Here is a 23948-nt window from a genome sequence, read left to right as displayed (position 1 = left end):
GAGCACTGTTTTCTAACCCATCTCAGGACAGCTGTTCTCATTGTCTGCAGCTTTTTAACAAAGCCCTTTGCAATGCAGTAGCCACACTTGAGGTATTACACAAGAACTAAAGAAGAGCCATGCTGGATCTGACCAATGGTCCACCTAACTCATCATCCTGTTTCACACAGCAGCCAAACAGGGCACAGTGACCAAGACCTTCCACTGTTGTTGCCTCCTAGCACTCTGTTTCAGAGGTTTAGTGTCTCTGAATAGGGTTGTTACTTTTAGTAACCATGGCTAGTAGCCATTGATTGACATATCATGACCCTGGCTAACCCCCTTTCAAAGCCACCTATATGTACGGCTACTACTACCTCCACTGGCAGTTAATTCCACAATTTAATTACTCAATGAGTAAGGAAATTTCCATTTGTCTGCCCTATACCTATTATCCATCAACTTCACTGGGTGATGCTGAGTTCTACTATTAAGGGAGATGAAGACAAAGCCCTTCACCATCCACTTTCTCCACCCCATATTTGATTTATGTATCACATCCCCCCTTTCTCTAAACTGAAAAGTCCCAGACTCTCCAATGCTTTCTTTTAAGAAAAACGCTCCAGCCCCTTGATCATCTCAGTTACCTCTTCTGTACTTCTTCCAGCTCCACACTACTCTTTTTGACATACCCAGACCAGAATGGTACAAAGTACTCCAAATGAAGCTACAGAATGGATTTATACAAGTGTATGACAATATGTACCATTTTATTCTCAATCCCTGTTAACAATCCCAAAAGTTTGTCTTTTTATCTGCTGCTGCACACCAGGTCAACATTTTCATTGAATTTTCAGTCTTGGTTTCAGACTGTTCTGAACCCAGCTAAAGACTACACAAATTCTTGAGGCATTGAAATTCCCTGAACACCAAGTATGACTGGGAGATACAGCTGTCATCACCTGTATACTATCCTCTCACGGTGAAGGTCTTCCAAACCACAGCAGATTTCAGCAGCATAGAAAACAGCTCGTGGCTCCTCAAAGCCTGCTTCTCCCATGTGATAGATATGGAACTTCAGGTCCCCTCCATTCATGAGGGTCAAGACCAAGCACAGAGCATCTTTAGTTTCATACGCATAGGCCAAACTCACCTACAATACAAGACAGGACAGTCAGCCACTAGGAAAGAAGCAAAATAACTTTGCAAAGCACAGATGCCACACACTGAACACAAATACAAAGAAGTCTCAAAGAAGTCACTCAGGAGATAGGCTGGATACTATGAAGCACCTCCACAGCCAAAAAGACTTCTGCCTGCAGAGTGTAATTGCCACCTGCTGAAGCCAAAATGTCCCTGAAAGGTTGAAGTGGGTCTGCTGCAGAAAGAGGAGGTCAGACAGTCTTGGTAGTTCCCAATTACAAAGAACTCTGAGTATGGTCAAAGGCTTTCATGGCCAGAATCAACTGGATGTTATGGGTTTTACAAGATGTGTGACCATGGTCTGTTAGTTTCAGCTCCTAATGTTTTGCCTGCACCTATGGCTGGCATCTTAAGAGGCATGTCATGATAATGTGTTTCTCTTCATTAAAAGCCTACCACATGCTCTTAGATCCATGCCCATCTTGACTGGTAAAGGCCAGCAAAGGAACATTATCAACCTGTCCATGAGTTCAGGAGCCTTCCCTGGGTGTTGAACAAGGCTGTGGAAAGGCTGTTCTTGGGGAAACCATCCTTGGATCCTGGAGATTTGTCCAACTACCCCCCAGTGTCCAGGGACGTAGGTAAAGATTTTTATGGGGGGGGTTCGGGGGGGGCACACATCCCCCGCCCCTAGGGCATGGCCACACCTCCCCAAGCCCCCCCCCCGCCTAGCGCTTATAAAAGCAGCTCTCCAAAGCCGGGGACGGCAGACTCCCCCGCCCTTTCCTCCCCTGCCCCCCACCAGCTGGGCTCCCAGCCGGCAGCTGGCAGTTCCTTCTGCCCTCCCCTCTGGGCAGAGGCTTAGAGGGAAAATGGAGCCCGGTGCAAAATCTGAGTTTTGCACACACACACCCCGGCAGCCGCTGTGATGATGGAATCCACCCCCAAACAGCATCACTTTCAATGGTGTTTAAACTAGAGAGCCCAAATTCTCCTTTTAAATCCACCTTAAAGGGAGAATCTGGGGTCCCCAGTTAAACAACATTGAAAGTGATGCTGTTTTGGGGTGGATTATCACCCACCGTGAAACAGCATCACTTTCAATGTGGCGTAGTGGTTAAGAGAAGGTGCATTCTATTCTAGAGGAACCAGGTTTGATTCCCTGCTCTGCCACTTGAGCTGTGGAGGCTTATCTGGGGAATTCAGATTAGCCTGTGCACTCCCACACATGCCAGCTGGGTGACCTTGAGCTAGTCACAGCTTTTCGGAGCTCTCTCAGCCCCACCAACCTCACAAGGTGTTTGTTGTGAGTGGGAAGGTCAAGGAGATTGTAAGCTCCTTTGAGTCTCCTACAGGAGAGAAAGGGAGGATATAAATCCAAAATCTTCGTCTTCTTCTAAACTGAGGACCTCATATTCTCCCTTTAAATCCATGCCGAAGAGGGTGGATTTAAAAGGAGAATCTGGGGAAATTTGGGGGGTGCCTGCTGTCAGGGGTGCAATTGTTAAGCTAGCAGCACCAAACTTTTAGGGTGTCTTTAGGAGACTCTCCTAATTATACCACCCAGGTTTGGTGAAGTTTGGTTCAGGGGGTCCAAAGTTATGGACCCTCAAATGTGTAGCTCCCATCTCCTATTACCTCCCATTGGAAACAATGGGGGATGGGGGCACCCCCTTTGGAAGTCCATAGATTTGGACCCCCTGGACCAAACTTCACAAAACCTGTATCAGTAAAAGACTCTCCTGATGATACCTGCCAGGTTTGGTGAAGTTTGGTTCAGGGGGTCCAAAGTTATGAACCCTCAAAGTGTAGCCCCCATCTTCTATTAGCTCCCATTGGAAACAATGGAGGATGGGGGCACCCCTTTGGGAGTCCATAACTTTGGACCCCCTGAACCAAACCTCACCAAACCTGGGTAGTATCATCAGGAGAGTCCCCCAAACAATCCCTGAAAGTTTGGTGCTGCTAGCCTAAACAATGTGCCCCCTGCAGGCCAAAACCCGAAAAACACCATAAATGTTTTAAAAACCCACAAACGGGTGGGCGGAGCTTCAGACATGAATGGGGGGGGGTTGAACCCGAGAAACCCCCCCTTACCTACATCCTTGCCAGTGTCCCATCTTTTGTTCCTACGTAAGTTGAGAAAGTGACTGTGGAGCAGTTCCAAGCCTTTTGGGCGGGTGCATCAGTCTTGGACCCATTTTAATCTGGTTTCCATGCTGGCGAAGGGATGGAGGTCACCCTCACAGATGACCTCCAGAGACACCTGGACAGAAGCAGGTTGGGGTCGCTGGTACTGCTTGACTTGACAGCAGCGTTCAATTTGGTCGACCACTGTCTCCTAACCCACTGCTTTGCTGATGCTGGGACATGCGAGACAGCCTTAAAGTGGCTGTGCTTATTCCTTAGGGCCAGGGACAAAGGGTAGCAGTTGGAGAGAGAATCTCAACGTGCCACCCACTCGTGAGTGAGGTTGTAAGGAGCAATCCTTTCTCCAATCTAGTTTAACATCTAATGTGTCCTCTTGCCAAGTTGATCTGGAGCTTTGGGCTGGTTTGCCATGAGTACACTGATGATGCCTGACTTTATCTGTTGATGGGTGGCTGACCAGATCCTGACCCAGACATTTTGGCCAGCTGCTTGGAGTCCATGGTGAAATGGTTGAAAGGAAGCCAGCTGAAGTTACATTTATCAGAGACAGAGGTCCTGTGGCTGGGCAGGATGGCCTTGGTGGAGTGTGTGTGTGTATGTGTGTGTATGTGTGTGTGTGTGTGGAGTGCAATCCCCAACCATGGAATAAATAAATATTAAATGCATGCCCTATTAGTTGAACTGAAAGCTACACACACATCTAGGAACTCCTTTATGATGGCAAAGTCAAATAATGCAAAGCCTGCCCATGTCAATGAAATCTCTCCATGTACTAAATACACAGAGCTGCTCTGCCTTGCAGGCACACTGCCACTCCCTTCTCTTAACCGACCGACCTTATTCAAAAAATCAAGGATTACACTTTAAGGTGAAGCTTGGTTTATAGAGATATTAATAAAACTGTAGCTCCCAGTTACTTTAAGCCACTAATCGAACTTTTCTCAGCTTCCTATCAGCAGAAAAGCAAATCCATCCACCCATCAAGGGGTGGAACCCTTTATTTAGATATGCCACACTTTTCTCCCCAACACGGACCAAAGCAGCTTACAACATTGATCTCCCCCTTTATTTTACCTTCACAACAGGTAGATTAGACTGAGACAGTGACTGGTCCAAGATTAACATACAAATTTCCATGGCACAGTGACGATTTGAACTTGAACCTCCCAAATTCTAGTCTGATGCTTCCATCAGTACCCCACACTGGCTCTCTTATTCAGCCAGAAAAACCTTCACAGCTCTGTTTCTATGGTTTCAAACCACATGGGCACAGACTGAAAGCCCAATGCCATGTGAACATGACCAACTGCAGAAATCCTTTTGATTGCTGCCCAGCTGGAAAATGTGAATGGCAACTGAGTGGGAAGGGCCAGTGCCATGAAAATCTGCTTCTCAAATATTATAATGGCTGTGAAATAAAGCCACAGAAAAGTAACTTCACAACCCCTGAAAGTGAAGACTTTAGAAGGCCTTTCAGTAGTGGTGACAAAGAACTGAAAGAAGGCTCAACAGTGCACCAACCATCATCCAGACATCCCCTAGGTCAGGATAAGGAAGAGATGGTAACTGAAGATACCATCCAAGGCCCTGTAGATCAGAGGGGCCTCAGTCATCAGGATACCAGCCCACGAGCAGTGGAGGAGCGGCAAGGAGGAGGGGGGTGCGTTGTGCACCGGGTGCATGCATGGGGGGAATGGAAAATCCCCCTGCCCCCCCCCTTTTCCTTGCACCCCCCCATGCCCCCTCCCCTGCATCCCCCCTTGCGGCGCCCGCCCCGCCCCCTTCCCACACTTACCTTAGTTCCCTTTCTTTTTCTAGTACTTTTTCAGGCTGAAAAAAGTGGCCTGTTTACAGTTCAGGCTCCAAAACGGCCTGAGGAACTACAGTTCCCAGGAGACCTTGGGGCTCACAAGGTCTCATGGGAAGTATAGTTCCTCAGACAGTTTTTAGCCTGAACTGTGAAGAGGCCACTTTTTTCAGCCTGAAAAAGTACTAGAAAAAGAAAAGGAACTAAGGTAAGTGTGGAAAGGGGGGCAGAAGGGTGTGCCACGGGGGGGGGGGGGGGGCGCCGCAGCGGGGCGGAAAAAACACACTGCGCACTGGGTGCAGTTTGGCCCAGCTACGCCTCTACCCACGAGTACAGCACTACTGGCTTGTGGTTGACAGGAAGGATATCCAACCGCTGCCTGGCTGAGGAAACTGCTACCACTGCAGTCTTCTGCAGTAAGAAGCTCAGAGTTTTATTGGGGTGGGTCAGAGTCAAGGGCAAGATTAAGCCCTGTCTCATCCCAAGCACAAAAGTAAAGCAGTTCCTATGTACTTACTACAAACCTACTGTTCACTTTCTCCAATATCTGCTTCTCATTCAAAGCCATGGCTTCCCCCTTCCTCTTTTTTATTCTCTTTTTCTCCAGCTTCTTACAGGCATACATCTTTCCAGTGGCTCGTGCTTGGCAAGCACATACCTTGAGAAAAGAAAAATCCTTAGGAAAACATAACTGACAAACCTGAGGATTTTATAAGCTCTGTACATCAAACAGTTCGTTAGACTCTGAAATAATACTCTCTAATAGTTTCAAGGTCAAATGCTGCGGTACTTTAGGGATTAAGTAGTTTTATTGGGATATACTGTGAAAATCACAGCTTACGCTAGAAAAAAACTGGTTCATGTCACACCTCTTGTTGCCGTGAAAAAAATGCAATTCAATCTCCAGGGCTCGGAAGCAGTTAAATCACAATGAATAGTTTTAAGGCTGTACACTTTATGATCATGGAGCCTTACAAACCCTCAGCACAGAGAGTGGTCTTTATGGTATGGAAAATAATAAAAAGCAGAAAGAGCTCAACGCTTCACTTGGAGTAAGCCTCTTTGGATAGACTTGAATAAGATTCCAAATAGACCTCCTCAGATTTGCTCTCCAAGATGCTTAGCACAACAGTAATATACTGAAGTTTAGAAGGGTACTTCTGTGCATCAGCACCCAGCTAATGAGCATCACCTGCACGCAGGGCTCTGAGTCCAGCAGCATCTTAAAGACCATCAATATTTTCCAAAGTATAAACTTTAATTCTCAAAAGCGCATCCCCTAGAACACACAGAAGACCTACCACGTTGAGGCTACATACCTCTCCAAAGCCTCCCTTTCCTAGTACACGATACTGGCGGAAAGTGTTCTTGGTCACATGCCGCCTGGGAACAGAACAGAGAAAACCACACTGAACTATAGAAGTAATCAAACTGAAAAGGTTGAAAAGTTCTCCCTGCTTCCCATGCATCCTCTATTCTACAAATTATGCAAAATTTCACTATTACAATTAATCAGACTGCTACACATGAATAGGGTTAGAACTTGTAGCTTGCAGATTTCAAGGCTGACCCTAGCAGAAGCCAAAGACATGCTGAACATGACACATTTTCTTCATGAGCATCAGCCAGCAGCATCTTTCTTCTTACTTGAGCAGATTAAGAAGCATGACCCATACACTATACTAGGACATCATGCATAAGGACACTAGGTCAAGTAAAGCACATCCAGCAGAAAACACAGCAAGGTAGGGTTTACCTTTCCAGATATTTCCATTGCAGAAAACGATTAAAATAGATGCTGTCAAGGTAGTCAGCAAAAGGTGCCACACTCAGGTAGTCGTGGATGAGCCTGAGGAAGGAAGCAGAGCCTCTCAGAAACAGTGAGGTTTGACCATGACCAGGGAGCATACAGAGGACAGATGGTGTTGCATGCCCATTATGTTTCAAAAGCTTGACAATTTTCAAAGGTTTTGAAGAAGAAAAGTGGATTTATATCCCCCCCTTTCTGTCCTGTAAGGAGACTCAAAGGGGCTTCCAATCTCCTTTCCCTTCCCCCCTCTCAACACCCTGTGAGGTAGGTGGGGCTGAGAGAGCTCCAAAGTACTGTGACTAGCCCAAGGTCACCCAGCTAGCATGTGTTGGAGTAAACAAGCTAATCTAGTTCACCAGATAGGCCTCCACAGCTCAGGTGGCAGAGCAGGGAATCAAACCTGGTTCTCCAAATTAGAGCGCACCTGCTCTTCATCACTACACCACGCTGGCTCTTGGCTCATGAGGCCAGGACTGTGGCAAGAACCCCAGACATCATAAAGAATACCGGGACAGGATAGCCAATCTGGGGAGCAGTAGAAAGGAACAATACAGGCACTTCCCTTTGCAGAGATTGGCAAAAAACTGGGGCGCAGACCACAGGCTCTTTATTTCCAGAACGCCAGTGCTTATGATACAGTGCCAGAGCTTTTTGCATGGCTGCAAGGTCTGGGACCAGAGTTCTGAACTATGTTGGGTAGTGACAACAAGATGAAGAATGCAGGGAAGGCTCTCCAAGCAACAGCTGCTTTTCAGAAGTTTCTTTTTAATACTGTTTCAGCCTTCTCATACAGCCACAGGTATGAACACAATTCTGTCCCTCTGTAATACTCTGAACAGCCCTTTCAGGATATGGAAGGGCTGATATTCAGATAGGGCTATGAAGCAAAAACTGAGACAATGTGAAAAGTTTAAGATAAAGAAAAGTTATCCCCAATCCACACTGCAGAAAATGCCCCCCCTCCCCCCCCGGTCTCAATGCCTCCCCCGTGGAATATGCTTCTCCTTTCTCCCTCGCCCTGGACCAGCTTGCTGGCCCAAGGTCTGCTGCAACAGGAGAAGGGAACTGGCAAAAATTACTCCCTTTCCATCAACGTAAGTCCCTTGCCAGATTCAACCAAGTGACAATTATGCTGGGGAAATGAGGATAGTCTATCCCTCCCAATCTTCCCACTCACTTGGTACATTCCTTAAAGAGCTCTTTGCATGGCTCCTGCTCCAGTCGCTCTGAGCACAGAGTTACTAACTGCGAGGGAACTTCAGGCACATGGTCTGCACTCTGAGAATAAAAGATCAGGATCAAACATGGGGGAAAAAATCAGACTTCCGTATGAACTGGCAGCTGGCACAAACATCTGCTCCACAATGATATAGCTCAGGCCTGAGGCTCTGTGCTTGATGCGCCTTTCGTCCAGGTAAATTCAGCTCTCACTACAGCCACTTACCATACAGCTCATCAGTGCAGTGGCCAGAAGCTATCCACTCAGCTCCGTTTCTTCGCTGCTGCAAACTGAGAGGGTTCTCACCTTAGGGGCCAGGTAGGTCTCAATCAGGATCTGCCCACATTCCTTCCGTTTTTCATCAGGGGTCACCTCATACTCTGCCTACAGAGAAAAGAGGAAAGGACAGGAAACATCAGCTATCTGCTCCAGCAGCCCATACTAAGGTGCAAAAGGAATCCAGCTCAACCATCAGATGCCTAAGTGGTGAGCAGTGAAACACTAGGACCTGGGAGACCCAGGGTCAAATCCTCACTTAGCCATGAAACTCCTTGGACCAGCCATGTTCCTACAACCTACTCTACCTTATAGGGCTGGTGTGAGGACAAAGGGAGGGAAAAGGACCATTTACACTGTCACGAATTCCCTCCAAGAGGGGCAAAATTTTTAAAAAACTTGGATAGAGGATCAAATGCATGGAGACACATGAGGAAAGTTGGAGGGCATCCACCATCTGCCCAAATATTCCTGATGAGGAATTCAGTGTCCACCAAAAGCACACAACTTGCAAGTCAGCTCTGATTAAGACAGAAGCAACAAGACGAGAGTAAGTGTTAGGAGTTCACAAGTGCCTGCTTCATTCTGTGAAGCCAGAGTTAACGGTTGAAGCCGCATGCCTAGAATCACATGAGCTTCTGGAAAGATTTCTTCTTCCAGAAAAAGAGGAGGGGCAGACACACAGGAACAGATAGACTGCACAGACACCCAGACTGAGCACTTGCATTGATAGAGTTTAGTGTAAATTCATTTATTATCTAGTAAAGTTCTACAAAACTTCTCACTGGCATCTCTGCCCTATTATTAGCCCTGCTAATTCACAGCAATACCAATCCACTACCAGCAGAGGGGACAGGGTCCCACACAGATGTGCTCACCAAAGCATCCAGGAACTTGACACAGCGCATCAGCTCCACCCGTGTTTCACAGAATTGCCGGAACAGCAAGCGCCCAATGGGTTGCTTCTCACACAAGCTGTGGTAGTCCCGCTCTGGAAAGAGAAAAACCATTAGCCATTGGCCAGTATCCATACCATGGCCAAGGAAGATTCAAGGGACAAGACTGAAGGCAGACATTCAAACCATCTTTCAGAAAACCCATTCAGTTATCTCTAGAAGTTTACAGATAAGCACACCACAGAATACAGCATCCAGGCAAGGAAACTGATAGTTCCTATTGATTCCTAAGAATCTAATAGCAGGATGGAGATAGCCATCTTCTCTCAAGCTTTCTTTAAGAGAGATCGACGTACCGCATAACTCTCTGTTCTCAAGGATGCTCTCTTTATACACGTACATGAAATCTACTGCACTTTACACTTTACACTTATCCAGTTTTTTTAAAAAAACACTCCAAAGACTTGTTTGGTATTAACTTCTCACTTCTTTTCATCACATTTACTTGGGGAGGGGGGGGGATTCTTCTCTTGCTTCTGCAATAAGGCACAAAAATATAAATATAAAATATAAATCCAAAAAATAAATAAATAAATTAAAACACCACCACCCAACTAGAAAAGCTCCTTAAACAGCTACAAATAAAGCATGCAAAGTTCTTGAATTCTAAGAATTTGTCAGGTTGTTTTCCCAACCTTTTCCTTGGGGGCTGGTGTGGAGGGGGGAGGGGGGAGAGAGAGCACAAGCTCCTTCCTGCTTCTATGATCACTAGAAACAGGAAAGAAAACCTTTCTTCTGTTCTTGTTAAAGCTCTCATCTCAAGTTTGTCTCCAGTGTGTAAGTGGAAATGATGCACATTGGGGCAAAGATTCCCAGCATCACATGTACACGAGTAGGAGTCTGAACTGGAGGAGACAGCAGGTTTTTGTTGGATGGCTCAATGAAAACATCAGCTCAGAGTGGGTGAAAAAGGCAGATTCCATGCAAAAGATAAGGAAGGGGAGGTGAGAACAAAACTGCTGGTGTCACAATCATACTGTCTTTATCACATTTTCTTACATTGTGAAATCCAGTTCAATCTGCCCTGCAACCTTGGTTGGCTCCTCCTCTACAACGAAAGATTCAAACATTTGGAACTTTCTAATTTTGAAGAAGTGACTGGGCAGTGGTGGTAGATATGACAAGATTTTATAAGATTATGCTTGGACTAGGGGAAGTGGACAGTTGAGTTTTTCTCCACCTCCCAAACCACAGGAACGTGGGATTACCCAACAAAAGTGATGGGAAATAACGTCAGAAAAGATGAAAGTAAGTATTTCCTTTACATGTGCATGTGTCAAGAGCCAACCCCTGGGCACTGAGGACTCTGATGGAGTGACTGAAAACACTGTGCATTCAGAGTTGGCTCCTCACAAGAAAATGCAATGCAGGCGGCAGAGCCAGTTCCAAGCCCTTCCTTGCAAGCTCAGGCAGAGCCTGATGCTGTGCAGCTGGGAGAGCCTTCAGGCATCTCAGAAGAGCCAAGTAACGAGCCAGCTGCTCAAAGGAGGCAAAGACAGAGGCTACAGTTGCAGAACCAAAGGAAAAGTGCTCGCATTGCTGCAAGGTATGGCAGAAGGGTCTGCCAAATGGTGGCATCTGCATCTGAGGAGAACTGAGCTCTTGCAGGATCCCAGCCTCATTAGCCAGGACTTTCTATATAAACCCTTCTTGGCTTGGCTCTGCAACGAGAGTATGATCTGGAAAGTCCCACATGCCTGGTCTTCCTCTGACCACTGGCTGTTAATCTGCCTGATCTCCTGCCTGTGCCTTGACTTTGGACTGCCTTGACCATGCCTTTGCTTGTTGCCTGCCCTGATTCTGGACTGGTTGACTATACCTCTTGCGCTGCCCGCCTTGACTCTGGCCACACTCTAGCTCGTGCCTGCAGCAGGGCAATGCTGCCACAAGATGGGGGCAATGACAATCAGCTTAGACAGCTTTAAAAGGGGGATTAGACAAAACACTGGAGGCAAGGTCTATCAAGAGCTGTTAACCGTGATGACTAAAGACCGAGTGGCACTGAATGGCAGCTGCTTGGCTGTTACTCTGATTGTGGGTTTCCCAAAGCATCTGATACCCACTGCATGAAGCAGCATGCTACACTAGATGGACTTTTAGTCTGATGCAGCAGGTCTTATGCTCCTAGGTTTATATTCATGTTACAAGGGGGGTCTGTGCAAGAGTCATTGATATGCTTTCTGCGTGAAAGAATGCAAGCTAGATAAGTGATTTCTGCACGGACACAGCAAGGCAGTCTCCTCAGAGTGACTGAAAGTGTTGACATAAGGCTAAATTTAATTACTTGCCTCTAGTGGAGTATAATTAGGAAAAAGTAAGGGTGGAGCAATGATATCAACCAGGGAAACAGTAGGCAGCCTCATTGGTAGGTGTGCACTTCAGCTTCACAGAAGTCTTCTTTATTTATATTGACATGCTAGCAATTTCCACAACCCACGTGTTCCCTATCCGAAAACAGAGTTTAGAAATCAATTAGGTGGGAAAAACCACAACGATCATGACATTTCCAGCTAACCTTGGAACAGAGATTGCCTAGTACAGCTACCATCCTTTTCCAAGCTATAAAATTCTCCTTCCAATCAGGAGGCCTGCCCAGATAAAATGACGACTGCCACAGCACAAAGTTTGTAACAGGTTGATTTAACAAAAACAAAATGAAAAAAAAAGTTGAAAGTTTGATTTGAATTTTTATTTGTATCCCGCCCTACCCCGAAGGGCTCAGGGCAGTGAACAGCAAAGTCCTTCCAGTCTCCCTTTATGTACCACTATATACCACTTTGATAAACTCCCATAATTCTTCCAGGCCTTAAACACACAGAGGACAATGTTAGAGCTGACTTTGCTCATGTGAGACCTAGCTCGTAAATATGGTCAGATATTTATTTTCATTCTCATTTTACAATGCAGAACATTTTGTATCAGTGCTGTACCCTTTTAAACAGCAGTCAACAGTACTGCCATCAGCCAGTTTTATTAGCAAAGACCATGGAAAGACAAGGTCACCCCTTCTTCATGACTGTCATTTCACCAGGATTTATGACTTTAAGTCTAATGGAAAGAGGTATGTATAATTAAGAGGTTCAAAAAAAGTTATGAGGTAGTAAACTACAGGCACAGGAAGGAGCAATTCCATTCTAGTAAAAGCACATTTACATGACTGTGTGGATGACTGTCCGTCCAATTTAAATGTCATGTTTCAGGGTTTTGCAATAAAAGGGTAGGAACGGTTCTATTATTTATTTAACCCCAACAAACTTAGGGCAATATCATGAAATCCCACCCACCTTGCAGGAATCGTTTGTCAATGTTTCCCAGGAAACTTAATCTTCTGCTCCAATACTCTAATGAAGCATGTTGCAAGTACTCTTTTCTATGCGACAGTTTCTGTAAGGAAGTTGTGGTTTCCTGATTTGCGAATATGGTCAGAGAAAACAACACTAGTCTAGAAGGGTGGAGTACAGGGGAGGGGGAAAGGGCCACATGCGAACAGCAGTGTTTCTTCTCTGCCAGGAAGTGAGTATTGAATGAAGGAGGGTGGGGGGTTCAGAGCACGACAGTCTAGAGTGTTCCACTAGATCAATGGCACTTCTGCAGAGGAGCTTAGCAGGGGGTGGGGAGAGGGACAGGGCATCTGGCCAAACTATTCTGCAAGACAAGGGCCCCGCGGTAGGTAGAGAAGTCCCATGTGAGTCAGATCTCCTTCCCCAAATCAGGAGGAGGAAAGTTTATTCATTGCTTGACATGGCAGATTGCTGCTTGGAGAAGGAGTGCTTGTAGGGTAAGCTCATGTCTTCATTCAAACACACACAGAAGAGCCTTGTCAAACATACACATGTTTCAGAATTTCAGTCTGTTTGACAGTTTCACCAACTACTTATTTGTAACATTTGTACCCCACCTTTCTTTCATCGTGAAACTCAAGATCGCATATACAGGAGGCAAAATTCCAGGTCTCCTAACCAGGTTCTATCCCAATCCAGACAGGCTTAGCTTCAGCAAGATGGCTGCCTCATGAGCCTCCAGATCATACCTTCCACATGCACCACCTGTACACACTAAGGCGGTTTCCTCATGGCCAAAATATTCCAGGGTGAGCAAGAAAAATATCCCTGTGCAGACAAGATTTCTGCACAATTCCTGGTGCTAATGTGGGCCTGCCCACATTTAAAAAATCGCCAGTTTGGAGGTTCTTTTAAAAAATCCCAGTGTGACCCTTCTTGTGCCTGCTACCATACAAAAACCAATCAGGAGCAGGACCAGTTTATTTTTCCCACCCAGCTGCATGATCTCCCACCCTGACTTTCATTCAAGCTGCCACTCAAAAACAACAGCCAATCAGAACATGGGATACCAGGCACGCTCAGAGGTGCTTGCAGCTGCCACTAAAAAAAAAGCCAATCAGAAAGCGGTACACTGGGCATGCTCAGACCTGCTTCCAAAGTAGATACAGAAGTCTTGGCTTGTGCAGAGCAAACTGGAGCATTTCCTCCTGGTCCTAACTCTGCTCCTGGGAAGAAGCAGGAAGCCGTGGGGAAGAAGAAACAGGGATAAATTAGACGTGGTTTGAAAGGCCCCGGTTCAAACCTGGTATAATTGTGCCATGTGAAAACGACCTAAAAGAGTTTTTCTGAATTAACTCTAACTAGGCAAATTTGCAGCAGTGGTGTATGGTAGGAGACAGCACCCTACAGCCTCTCCTTCATGACGTCAACAAGTATGGCTTATGGCTCCTCCCTGGAGTCTGCTGCCTGAGGCTGCTCAGCCCATGGCTAAACAGGGCCCTTCTGCTGCATTACCCAGGGATCACAGTGCTCATTCCCCCTTCAAAGTTGCCACTGAACCAACTGTCCACATTACTGTGCTGATTTGATTTATACCCCACCCTCTCTTAATCATAGTTAGGCTCAGGGTGGCATACAACATATAAAATCATATAAGTTAGAAATACTAAAACAGTAGCGTTATAAATAAAACTATTTAAAGATGGCGTAAGCAAACTAATCATACCAGAGGGAGGAAAACACCTGTAGCAGGTGAGCACTGTGGGAGATAAGAGAGAAAGCATAGGATCCATTTTTTTAAGGAGAAGGGTTGAAGTGATGAAGATGTTGGCAAATGGAGGGGAAAAACAAGGAATGACAGGTGGAATGTCACAGCTTTAGAGTTCCATCTGCGTCCAGCTCTGCCTAATCTGCATTCTCACAGGGGCACAGGAAGATAACCAAAGAAAGGTTCTCTCCCTCTTGGAGAGGGAAAGCTCAACCTACTTCCTGCCTCCAGGAATTATGGAAGGGGGTGGCCAGACATTATCCTCTTTCCTTCAAGTAAAAAGCACCCCCTTTTGAGAGAATTCATGAGGACTACAACAGCAGCAGTGATGGAAGAAAGTGACATGAAAAACTTAGCCAGATCTAAACACAAGTTAGACGAATGAGCCACACAGAATACTTTGCAATGGTACACTGGCAGAACACCAGAAGTGAATTTCATCTTCCATCTAACACAAGATAATGCACATCGGAAGGAATAATTAAGTGAAACCACTCAAGGAAAAAGCCTGGGCATTACCGTGTGGGCAGCACAATGAAACCTTGGCTTAGTCCACAGTTGGTATCAGCAAGGGGGTGGGGGGAGAGATAAAAAAGGAGGAGGAGCAGAGCAGAAGCTGAGCAGAACACTGAGATGTTTTTTGAAAGGTCACATAAAGAGGCTGGAATGGGATCAAAAATCAGTATTCAGAATGACTGTCTTCCATATAATAACACAGAAGTCAGCATGACTAATTAGGTGCTACAGCAAATTATAAAGATTTTGTGTGATGAACTTCTCTCACTCAGCTCAGCAACATTTTTATACTACAGCCAAGCTAACCAGGCTAGTTAGAACTGACAATTTCAATTCTATTCATAACTGTAAAAGACAAAGGCCACATATCTCAGCTTCCATCCTGCAGCATCAAAAAGGATTATTTTGCCCCCACGGCATCTTGCACAGGTGTTTTCAGATGTAGCTATAGAACTGGAAAAGTATATTCCTGGGGAAAATCATCATCTGAATAAATCTGAGCATCAGAAAGGATAGCTAACTCTGGATCACACTAGGGAGAGGAGAAATCAAGGTAAGAGACCTCCTTTTAAAAATGAGCAGCAGCCACATCAAAGTGCTTGATCCAGGCTAGAATGAAGAATCATCTTTGCCATCTGTGAGGAAGCTCATATTTTATCACACACACTAAAATAGTATAGAATTTTCTAAGGCTTCCATGGCTGGAATTAACTGGCTGTTGTGGATTTTCTGGGCTGTGTGGCCGTGGATTGGTAGTTTTAGCTTCTAACATTTCGCCCACATCTATGACTGGCATGTTCATAAGCATGTCATGGTAAGACGTGTTTCTCTCTATGGCACAGTCACACATCTTACCATGACATGACATGTCTCTGAAAATCCCTGCCACAGATGTAGGTGAAACATCAGGAGCTAAAACTATCAGACTACAGTCACATAGCCCAGAAAACCCACAACAGTCAGTATAGAATCTTCTTTCCAATGGCCTGGTTAATCATGTATTACCAGTAGCAAGACACCTGGAGCTATTTAAGATGCCCTGACCACCTTTGCTATGCCTTTATTGCTTGTATGCTCATCATGCCCCTCAAATTTCTATGTACTGTCTAAAGAAGGTTCACCTTAAAAGGAAATCTTAGTGAGAAACTTGACATCTTTCATTTTGGGCTATATCCTTGGACAGGGATTCCGCAAAAAAGATCTCGGATTCCAAGATGGCACATCAGAAGTATGTCCTAGAATCTAGGAATCAAGCTCAGGCTAAAACACAAGAGTATTCTGTCTTGCTGTTCAATTGTCCCCTCGTCTCACCCCAAGCTTCTTTTAAAACTATCAACAGAAGATGAAACATGATTCACTTAACAGTTGGGGGGGGGAATAAACTGGTCAAATCTGCTATGAGAAAGAGTGAGCAGCCCTTTTTTTCCAACACTAATCCACTTCAAAAGGCTCTGGGGTCAGGGGGAAATGCTGTTGATGATTTCTTAACAGCTAGTAGCAAGATGAGAGTAGTTTGGTTAGATCTCAGAGCAGCTGGAGCCAAAACATGATGACGTGAGCACACAGACTCTTTTTCAAGAAAGTCTAGCGAACAGCACATCATCTATTTCAAAGAAGATTATGGAAGCTCTGCAGTTGGGCACTACGTGGTGCTTCACTGAACATATTAAGCTGCCACTTTGTGGTGTAGTAGCAAACAGTGTTGCCAGAATCAAAAACCCTGTTATGCTACAAAGATCCTTGTCTGAGGCCATTATTCTCAAAAGATAACCTACTTTACAGGGATGCTGTGAGGATAAAAATGGATTCGAGATAATCATGTATGATTCCCTGGAAGAAAGGAAGAATAAAAATACACATATAGATTGGTCCATCTAGCCCAGTACTGTGTCCTCTGACTACCATTTTAGGCAGAATCCTTTCTTGCCCTGCTACTGAAGATCCAACCCAGGACTCTCTATATGTACTGAACTATGGTTCCTCACAAGGCTGCCAGCAAAGGGCATGGTCAAACAATGCAGCACAAGGCAAAGCAGTCTTTACTTTCAGGCTGTAGATACTTAAGAACTACAACTCACATGCTGACAAGAGGAGAATAAACAAGACCTTGTGTCAAGAAACTAAGGTATTTTCATTTTCACTCCTCCCCACCTGTATCACACCTGGAACAGCAGGTTGGACTGTGGTTCAGTGGTGGAGCAACTTCTTTGCACAAAAAAGGTTTCCAGTTCAATCATCGGCACTTCAGTGGAAAGGATTTGGTTGCAGGTGATGTGAAAGAACTATAACTCAGACCCTGGAGAGCCACTGCCAGTCCAAGTACCCAGCACTGACCTTAATGGATCAAGGGCCCATTTTTATATAAGGGGGCTTCATTTGTTCAAAATGGGAAGGAAGGTAGCATTCAACATCTCAAAAGCAATCCTCACCCAACGTATGCCGAAGATCTTCACACTGGCTGATGTGTGGAAATTGCAGCATTTGGCGCCATTTCTTGCTTTTGCCTTTTCGGTTCCCTCCTCCACCTGAATGACATACGCAACAAATAGAGATACATATTTATTTATTTACTGGATTTTTACCCCACCCATCCCCAAGGGGCTCAGGTGGCATAGATACAGTGAACAAACTAAGAACAGGAGCTCATCAGAATTCATACCTTAAGAAAACTTTATTTTCATGAAGTACCTCAGGAATCTCAGAAGAACCATCTCCAATCACAGACAAGGTAACTGAATATCAGAGGCTTGTTTCAGGTCGTGGAGTTTGTCCCTGTAACTAACCTTCACTAGGCTGAATACACAATGCACTGAAACACAACCTCCAAGATTCTCTTGCATATCACCATTACAACACACACTGTGGTCTAGTGGTTTGGTGCCACCTCTTTGTATGCTAAGAAAGGAAACCTCCTCTAGAAGAATAAATGCTGCCTACAAATGCTTTGTAGGCCACCATCTTTAAGCACCTATTTCGTGTTGAAACTGATTCATGAAGTAGCTGTAAGTTAGTAACTTAAGTCTGAGGCACTAAATAGAGATTTTTCTCTATTTCTCCTTTCCAGTGAATGGGATGAGAGTTAATTAACATCCTAAAAGTAAGAGCTAAGTAGCATTACAAATCCCACAATGCTAATGAGATATATTAGGGTTAATTGCTGAATCCTTCTGGCCTGCCCTTGGGCACTTTTATTCATGGAAAGAAAAGATTAAGAATACTTGGGTGCTGTGTGGTTTCCGGGCTGTATGGCCGTGTTATCTCATTTTATACTTTCAGCAAAGAGAGTTGACTAAGATACAAGCAGACCTAAGACCACCTATTGAGTTTTATGACTAAGAAGTAATTTGAATGGGTTTCCCACATCCAAAGCTAACAATCAGGTTTTCAAGTCACATACTCATTCACGAACTGGAGACAAATTGGTCTGTCTATTAAGAAAAAGATGCAAGCACACCTTTTTAAAGAAAGAACCTTAGCAAACAATCAATGTGATTAAAATATACCCCATCAGAAAGGTTTCCTGTTACCATCAGAAGCCCTTGATGTACAAATCAGGGCAGGGGCAGGAGAAAATAACCAGATGCCCAGTGCACAAAAGATAATAATCCTATTTGACCTACTAGGTACTACACATTATGAGGAACCTCTCCAGTTTAGGATAGTCTTTGATAAGGCCAACAAGACTAGTGTGGCAATTAGTCCTATTTTTTAAAGGTTCTGGCACAAAAAAAGTTATTTGCACACATGGTTTACAATGCAGTTTTAAAATAAAAATCCACTAGTCTTTACAACAGGAAATGAACAGTACCCCAAGAAAATAAGGAGGTCAAGCTTCAGAGAACCTATTATTTGACTAAAATGGAGCACTGAGGCTAGGCAAATGTCTTAAGACTGAAGGCAAAGAAGGATCGTGGCAAGTGTTACTGATTTAACATCGGCACCTTGAGTGTGGGTGGGTGAATGGGGGACAAAGAGAACATATTAACATAATATATAAATTTGTCCATTTTTTAAAAGCAGCATTGCCTAAAACTAGCCGATACTTGTGCCATGCGACTGACTGTAAAAACATAGGAAGGAAGTGAATCAAGGCACTGAGCAGTCAGCTGCACAATACTTGCTCATTACCCTAGAACTGCAGCTTTACAAAGAGAGGAAGCAATTGATGAAAGAGAAGACAGGTCCGCAGTTTAAAGTGGTTTCAGTGACATGGCCTCACAAACTGGTCACTCATTAAGACCACAGCCAATGATACAGTTTCTCCTCATCCTAAAAGAAATCCAACGAAGGGGGAAGAAGAAAGGCAGCTCAGCTATCATGCCAAAATATCTTATATCAGCTGAACATGGCCACTAAGCAGAAGCACTTAAGAAGGGCAGGAGGCAAAATGCTCTCCTGTACCTTTCTTTGCACTGAGTAAAAGCTGACCACATCCTTCTATAAATGTAGCATAAAAAGGTTCATTAACTCTTGGTGGTGAAGACTGGCATCTGAGATGAAAAACCATTTAAACTATCCAAATAGGTGAGTTTCTCAAAACCCAACATCATCTTCAACTAGCAGAAGCAGAATCTCATAGAATAACTAATATACAAATTGCTTAATTGAAAAAAAAATTCAGAATTTGTTTGCCTTACAGAATTCTAAGTGGACAACTCAGCTTCCCATTATTGTCACCTGCACAATTTTGTGAGCTACATCCTTGTACTTCTGCCATTGTAATGCAAGATGTGAAAAAGCTGTGAAGTAGACACAATCCACTGGCTCAGTCCTGATTAATAGAATATGGTTGCCTTACTAAGTAGCAGAACTCCCTTCAGCTGCAGTATAGGCCTGAGCTAAGAGTACCTGGAGAAGGAAGAGTCTGTGGCATGACATGCTATTCCTTTTACGTGGACTCATACAAAGCAACCATTTGTAGAAAAGGGTTGGGCAACTTGTTCAGTACTTAGAGCTGCTTCAAGTGTGGCTGATTTCCTTCCTAGATAAAAAGCTCATGTAAGAAACAGCACGAAAACCACAGGGAAAACTTCTGTAACAAGCATGCACACCCATTTCAACACAAAACATAGTATAGGCATTTCTAGTACATGCTCATAATACCTGAATATGTGTCAGACATGCTTCCTCAAACTCAAGGGATCCACCTAGTTTGTGTCTTCAAATTTTATTTATTTAAAGCCAGTATTTCCATGATGTTTGAGCTCAAGCGCAACATATAAGTGTCTGGTGGTCCTCAAGCACATTGACAATTCTACTGAAGGATATTTAATGGACAACATTTAAAGTGAACTCAGTTCCATCTGGACAGTTAAGAATCAGAAGAAGTCTGTTGTCCTGCCAGAATACCTCTCTGATCTAAAGAACTGGTTGCCTGGTATTCCTTTCAAAGTTGATAATTTATACAGGGAACTCCTAAGCTACAATTTCACATAATTTAACAAAAACCTTATTTCACTGTTACAGCCTTGTTTATCAATGATGAATTCCATCTTCCATCAAGAAACCTGTTGTCCCATAGGTAAGAGTCCTTGACTGCCTGAAATATTCTTCTGTCCATACCTTCATCACACATTATGGGGCCCATCATAGCTTATCAATTCCTTTCCCCCACTTTCATTAGTTAATTAACTCACAGAACAAAGTTATTGCTTTGGTCAAGATTATTTAAGCTTTGTTTAAATAAGAACTTTCGGTCTTTTGAATTTAGTTCTTGAGGATGTAACTGTGGCAATTCTGTCAAAAGTATTGAGCAAAAAAAAATAGATTAATTCCTAACTTCAAAAATATAGCTTTTGTTTTCCCAGAAAGTTACTGAATTATCAAGAACTACTCATTCCTCTGGATGAAAGAAACACAAGTAACTTAGTAGAGAGTGGGCAATGCCTTAAAAACTCTCCTCTGGTTAGCACTAAATTATCACTTGTAGTACTAAATTATCATTTGTACAGTTTCTAAATTTAAAAAAACGAACTTAAGTTTGGAAAGCTGTTTCCATTCTACATAATTCATGCATTTTGTCTGAAAAAAAGGAAAGGGCTTTTAAGAGGATAGGCTTTACAGCTAAATAAACAAGGATGGCAAGCAACATATACTCTTATACTGTCACTCTGGGACACCCAAAGTAACCAATTCAGCCACACAGCCTGTGCTTACTTAAAAACTATGCTACAAACACACAGAGCCCAAAGGGCATCTTCTTTTCAGCCAGCAAGAGTCTCAGAAAGGAAATACTTTGCACACATCCTTTAATGCAAAGTCATTATCCTAGCAGAAGTAAATCCAAAGCCAAGGCTAAATGCATACAGCTTTTTTGCTGCATACAGTTTGGTACAAGGTGTAGAATCCAGCATGCTGAGCATCCTGGCTTTCAGTGATATACGAGAATTGCTGAGGAAATACCTGGATGGAGCTAGAGGGGAGAGGACTTCTATGAGTCAGGAGACATTGGGGAAGAGGATAACTTCAGCATTCTGCAATCCCTTGCCTTTTTTAGGATTCTCAGAAAGACAATAACACAACCAAAATAAGCAAATTACACACACATATATTTGATACATATTGCTTATTTAGAATTGTGCTTTCTTTGGCAAATAATCTGAATTTTTAAAAAGAAAGTATGGTCTCGTCAAAAACCTGCTGAAGAGATGGGTTGTTGTGGGTTTTCCGGGCTATGTGACTGTGGTCTGGTAGATCTTGTTCCTAACATTTCGCCTGCATCTGTGGATGGCATCTTCAGAGGTGTAACACAGGGGAAGTCTGTTTCACACTGTGTAACAGACTTCCCTTTGTGATACACCTCTGAAGATGCCAGCCACAGATGCAGACAAAATGTTAGGAACAAGATCTACCAGACCACAGTCACACAGCCCGGAAAACCCACAACAACCAGCTGAATCCAGCCATGAAAGCCTTTGACAATACTACTGCAGAGAACTGAATTTCTTCCAATAAATTTCAGAAGTCAATGAACGTAAGAGATAGAGAGGTTTGCAATAACAGATATAAAGGCTTTTTGCAATAATGGCCAAAGTGTGTCAACTTTCTCAGTTCTTCTTAAGCACTTAAAGAAAGAACAGATGCAACAGACAGCAGACAGGAAATAGCACAGCTGATTTGCACCTCTACTCTAGGATGGCACCTCTACAAAACGATACCATTCAGCAATTAGAGGCATTGTTTTGTTCGTCATTCATTTTTTCTCTCTGATGATCCAAAAAAGAGGTTCTAATTTCACCAATGATGCCACTAAAATGTAAGAATTCATGCATGCACAAAAATGCCAACCATGCCCTTTTTCATTCTGCCCAACTAAGAGCTTTGTCAAATGAAGAAGTATGGCAAAGGGGCTGCAAAACCTTTCAGCACCTAGTTTTAATGCAGCAAACAAGTGCAATATCATGCACAGAGTGTGAGGCTTGTGTCCAAAAGCCTCACACTTTAGATTGGTTTTGGTAGCAGGCCAAGGCCATAGAATAGCAAGCATATATTGTTTTTACAGAAAAATCCATACAATGTAATTCATCTCTGATGTTCCACCTACAGTAGTTACGGAGTCTAGTATATCCAGTATAATGTCATACAAAGATGTCATATCAGTCTGCTGGTCTGTCTAGCTTTAGTGGCCTACTCTGAGTAGCGTCTAGATAAATACCTGCTATTTGTGGTCCTTAAAATAAAAATGTCCGGGAATGAAACTGAGACTTCTCATAAGCAAAGCTGATGCTCTAGCATCGAAGCAGAACTCTCATGTCACTAGTATGCACACACAATCCTTTGAAGAAAATTATTGCAGTTTTCAGCTCCTGTTAAGTGGGTTCCGCCAGCATATTTATAACAAATTGCAACTCGTTATAAATATGCTGTGAGGAATCATTTTTAGGGTGGAGAGGTGAGACCTCACCCTTATAACTGATTAAAATCCCACCTTAGACGGGTCAATGAATCCACACTAGAGGCCAAGAACGACTGGAGAGGGATTTTCAAGAAACAGTCACGGCACCACCAGCAGCACTGTTCTGCCAGAAACCCCTGCCTGTTTATGTCTGTCAGATATTCCCAGGCTGGCTTCCACATCTTTATGGACAGCTCCTTTATCAGGCCTTTCACACACAGCAGCCAGTCATGGGCTTGCAAGCCTGTGACTCAGGCCCTTTGCCGTTTCCACCCCAGGAAACCACCCAGGGCAGCATGTGGGCCACATCACAACGGCCCCCGCTCACTCGCATGTTTCGGCAACTGCAGCTCCAGACCACACAGTATCCCAGAGGCAATGACCGCAACCCGCCCCAAGCTGAACACCGCCGCGGCTGCTTTCCCCTCTCCTTGCAGCGCTTTGCAATGCAAAGCCAAGGGCCGTGCAGGATCTCAGCCGGACAGTGCTGAACGGCACTGGTTGGCTGGTTCCCTTCCCTGTCCGCTCACGCCCGGCCTGGTTCCTCCGCCGCAGCACGGGGCATGCCCTCACCCTCGCGCGCCTTCAGCAGCACCGTGTTGGCCACGATATTCTCGAGCTCCATGAGCCCGCCCGGGGCGCCGCTCCACTCCTGCTCCGGCTGCTGCCACCGCGCTCCCTGCAGCCCACCTCCGCCTGGTCTGCTCCGCTACCTCAGTCTCCGCAGCCGCCCGGGCGCCTCCGCCAATCCCCGCGCGCGCACCGTCCTATCGGCCCGCCAAGCTACCCCACCCACCTCGGGCCCTTCGTTTCTCATTGGCCGTCACAAGAGAAAGAGGGAGTAGGAGGGGGCCGGGAAGGAATTCAGATAACCCTTGCACCTGCTGATTGGTCGGGAGAGAGGAGGATTGCCAAGAGCGGTCCTACCAATCGGGTCGCTGGTGATAAAGGATTGGCTAGGTTGGAGCGGCGACCTCGCCCCACCCTCTGCGCCCCGCCTTTGCGCTAGAATACGATTGGACGAGAAGTTCTTAGTTGGTGATGATAGCAGAAGTGATTGGCTGTTTTGGACGGCATGAGACAAGATTCGCACACGTGACTTTATCAGGGCTTCTTTGGGAGGTTGGAGCTGGGCTTGGAGTTCTGGG

The 23948-nt window shown here is 44.7% G+C and overlaps 1 protein-coding gene across 4 annotated transcripts in view; it reads right to left on the bottom strand.

Moving 5' to 3' along the window:
• GRK6 (G protein-coupled receptor kinase 6) overlaps positions 1 to 23577 on the bottom strand; it is a 31364-nt gene extending 7787 nt beyond the window's left edge. For 2 of the 4 annotated variants that reach the window (XM_048490614.1, XM_048490616.1), the window contains exons 1-9: positions 23374 to 23577; positions 17336 to 17431; positions 9264 to 9376; positions 8416 to 8493; positions 8068 to 8168; positions 6837 to 6929; positions 6400 to 6463; positions 5598 to 5738; positions 942 to 1132 (exon numbers count right to left, since the gene is read on the bottom strand). In XM_048490614.1, the coding sequence (XP_048346571.1) occupies positions 942 to 1132; positions 5598 to 5738; positions 6400 to 6463; positions 6837 to 6929; positions 8068 to 8168; positions 8416 to 8493; positions 9264 to 9376; positions 17336 to 17431; positions 23374 to 23425 (929 nt within the window). In that variant the 5' untranslated portion in view covers positions 23426 to 23577. Of the gene's footprint in view, positions 1 to 941; positions 1133 to 5597; positions 5739 to 6399; positions 6464 to 6836; positions 6930 to 8067; positions 8169 to 8334; positions 8494 to 9263; positions 9377 to 17335; positions 17432 to 19754; positions 19811 to 23373 lie in introns of those variants that run through there. The other 2 variants (XM_048490615.1, XM_048490617.1) reach the window with 2 other exon arrangements.
• Between the last annotated feature and the right edge of the window lie 371 nt (positions 23578 to 23948).

The sequence above is a fragment of the Sphaerodactylus townsendi genome, linkage group LG03 (genome assembly GCF_021028975.2).
Source record: "Sphaerodactylus townsendi isolate TG3544 linkage group LG03, MPM_Stown_v2.3, whole genome shotgun sequence".
NCBI lineage: Eukaryota > Metazoa > Chordata > Lepidosauria > Squamata > Sphaerodactylidae > Sphaerodactylus > Sphaerodactylus townsendi.
Note: the sequence above shows the minus strand (reverse complement) of the source record. Positions and strands in the feature narration are given on the sequence as shown.